This window comes from Triticum dicoccoides, chromosome 1A (assembly GCF_002162155.2).
Source record: "Triticum dicoccoides isolate Atlit2015 ecotype Zavitan chromosome 1A, WEW_v2.0, whole genome shotgun sequence".
NCBI classification, from domain to species: domain Eukaryota; kingdom Viridiplantae; phylum Streptophyta; class Magnoliopsida; order Poales; family Poaceae; genus Triticum; species Triticum dicoccoides.
Genome location: NC_041380.1, coordinates 264,181,344 through 264,183,927, shown reverse-complemented (window position 1 = coordinate 264,183,927; position 2,584 = coordinate 264,181,344). Strand labels below are relative to the sequence as shown.

The 2,584-nt window shown below is 57.9% G+C and overlaps 1 protein-coding gene across 1 annotated transcript; it reads left to right on the top strand.

Annotated features, from left to right (window-relative positions):
- The first annotated feature begins 455 nt into the window (after window positions 1–455).
- LOC119280335 (xyloglucan galactosyltransferase KATAMARI1 homolog) lies at window positions 456–2,372 on the top strand. The gene has a single exon (XM_037561239.1). It carries the CDS (start codon window positions 584–586, stop codon window positions 2,309–2,311), a length of 1,728 nt encoding a protein of 575 aa, XP_037417136.1. The 5' UTR covers window positions 456–583; the 3' UTR covers window positions 2,312–2,372.
- Window positions 2,373–2,584: the final 212 nt, after the last annotated feature.

Here is a 2,584-nt window from a genome sequence, read left to right as displayed (position 1 = left end):
ATTTGTTATAAACACTAATTAATGAAGGACATTTATGAATATCTCTAATATCAAACGCTATCCATATCAAAAATATCCTGGAGAGATTTCTGGAATAAATTCAGGAGATATTTGAAGCACGGTCTACAAGATATCAGATTCTCCTTTTTTTTTACAGTAGGAAAGAGATGATAATTCGTTTGGTGTCCGGTTTATGTGGTTTCCTTGTCTAGAGAGTGAGAGGGAGAGAAGTGCGTGGCCTTAGTTTAGGGAGGAACCAGTTAAGGTGTACTACTACGTATGTGCAAATTACTCGGTCCCATTTGATTAAATATAAGAACCAATTGTGTACAGCACATGTCAAAAAAAAAAATTGTGCACAGCAGATCGGCTGTTTGGTCCACTGCTTTTACCTTCTGTATGTATGGAGGGTCCGGACTGGAGTGCTTATTTTGTTTGCGAGCCAATCAATGGTGGGCGTATGTCACCTAGGGTCGCACGACGACGTTCCTGATCAACTGACTAATCCGTTATTATATTTCTGTAGCATTTTGCTTCTTTTAAGGGCAAAGTCTGCGTGCTAGTCCGAGATGCCAAATCGCCGATGAAGTCTAGCACCACCTTCGCAGTAGAGATCCAGCAAGATGCCGTGGACGCCGCCGACAAGCCGGATGGCGGCGTGCCCCGGCCGTCTCGGGTCCGCCATCTCGCTCTTCTCACCGCCACCTTCTGCGCACTGGTCTTCTACGCGCACTACGGCGTACCAGGCAGCATGGCGTCCGCCCTGTTTAAGCCACCCGTCACCGTTTCATCCCTTCCCTCGCTAGCCAGCATCACCATCGACCAAAACTCCAGACGGGCGGAGCAGCCGGTGATGCTGAGTGAGGGACATGCACCGCTCACTCCTCAGGCGACAGTGCTCCAGGCCACTCGGAGCACGGCGGTGCCGGCGCCGACGCGGACGCCGTCCGACCATTGCGATGGGCGGTACATCTACATGTACGACATGCCGCCGCGCTTCAACGTCGACCTCCTCCGAGACTGCGGCAAGGGCAGGCTCCACCCGTGGTTGGACATGTGCCCGTACGTGGCCAACGACGGCATGGGCCAGCCGCTGGCGGACGACGGGGGCGTCTTCCCCGGCCGTGGCTGCTACTCCACCGACCAGTTCATGCTCGACCTCATCTTCCACGCGCGGATGAAGCGCTACGAGTGCCTGACCAAGGATCCCTCCCTCGCCGCCGCCGTCTTCGTCCCCTTCTACGCCGGCCTCGAATCCGGGAGGTACCTCTATAATTACAGCATCTCGACGCGAGACGCGCTCCAGCTCGACGCCATCGACTGGCTGGTGCGTCGCCCCGAGTGGCGGGCCATGAGGGGCCGTGACCACTTCTTGGTGGCTGGCCGGACCACGTGGGACTTCCGGCGGGAGGCCGACGTCGACGAGCTGTGGGGCACCAAGCTGCTCACGTACCCGGCCGTCGAGAACATGACGGCCTTCGTCCTGGAGACATCCCCGTTGACTCGGAGCAACTTCGCGGTACCCTACCCGACGTACTTCCATCCTGAGGCCGCCGCCGATGTGCTCGCCTGGCAAGAGAGACTTCGGAAGGTGAGGCGGAGGTGGCTCTTCTCCTTCGCCGGCGCCCCACGCCCCGGCAGCAAGAAAACCGTCCGCGCGCAGATCATCAGGCAGTGCCGCGCGTCCAGCCTGTGCAACCTCTTCCACTGCGGCGGCGTCATCGGCGGCGGTGCGGCCGACTGCAACTCGCCAGCAGGCGTCATGCGCGTCTTCGAGACGTCGGATTTCTGCCTGGAGCCGCGCGGGGACACGGCGACGCGGCGGTCAACGTTCGACGCCATCCTTGCCGGCTGCATCCCGGTCTTCTTCCACCCCGGGTCGGCGTACACTCAGTACACGCTGCACTTTCCGAGGGACCACGGGAGGTACTCGGTGCTCATCCCGCACGCCGGCGTTGCCTCGGGGAACGTGAGCATCGAGGAGACCCTGAGGAAGATCCCGCCGGAGGAGGTGAGGAGGATGCGGGAGGAGGTGGTCCGGCTCATCCCGAGGGTGGTGTACGCGGACCCCAGGTCCCGGCGCGTGGGCTTCAGGGACGCGTTCGATGTCGCGCTGGAGGCCGTCATCGGTCGGGTGGCGAAGCGGCGGCGGGGCGAGGCCGCCGGCCGCCATCGACGGTTGTGCACGCTATTGTGCCGTGCTGAATTGAGTCCAACAATTTCAGGATTACGTGCGCTAGTGGAACGACTTTTCCCTTTCTGGTTTCGTGCCTGGAGTTCCGGATCGGGTCGTTACCGTGTAATCAGCTAAGCTTTTTTTTAAGCAACCATATATTTCATTAGATAGACTGTTCACAGAGATTACACATATGGTCATCATACGAGACACAAATGCTTGTCAAGCAACTTTGCACAAAAAATTCCACAAGAGAGCAACCATATATTTCACCCAACTTTGTTTGAGCACGAAAAAAATGCTAGGGAAATGATCGGCCGACCGGCCTCGTGCTTCGCCGGCAGGTCGCTCCCACGGACGCCAAGAGTCTGGCAGGGCCACGTACGTGGGCGGCTTCTTCAGATTTTT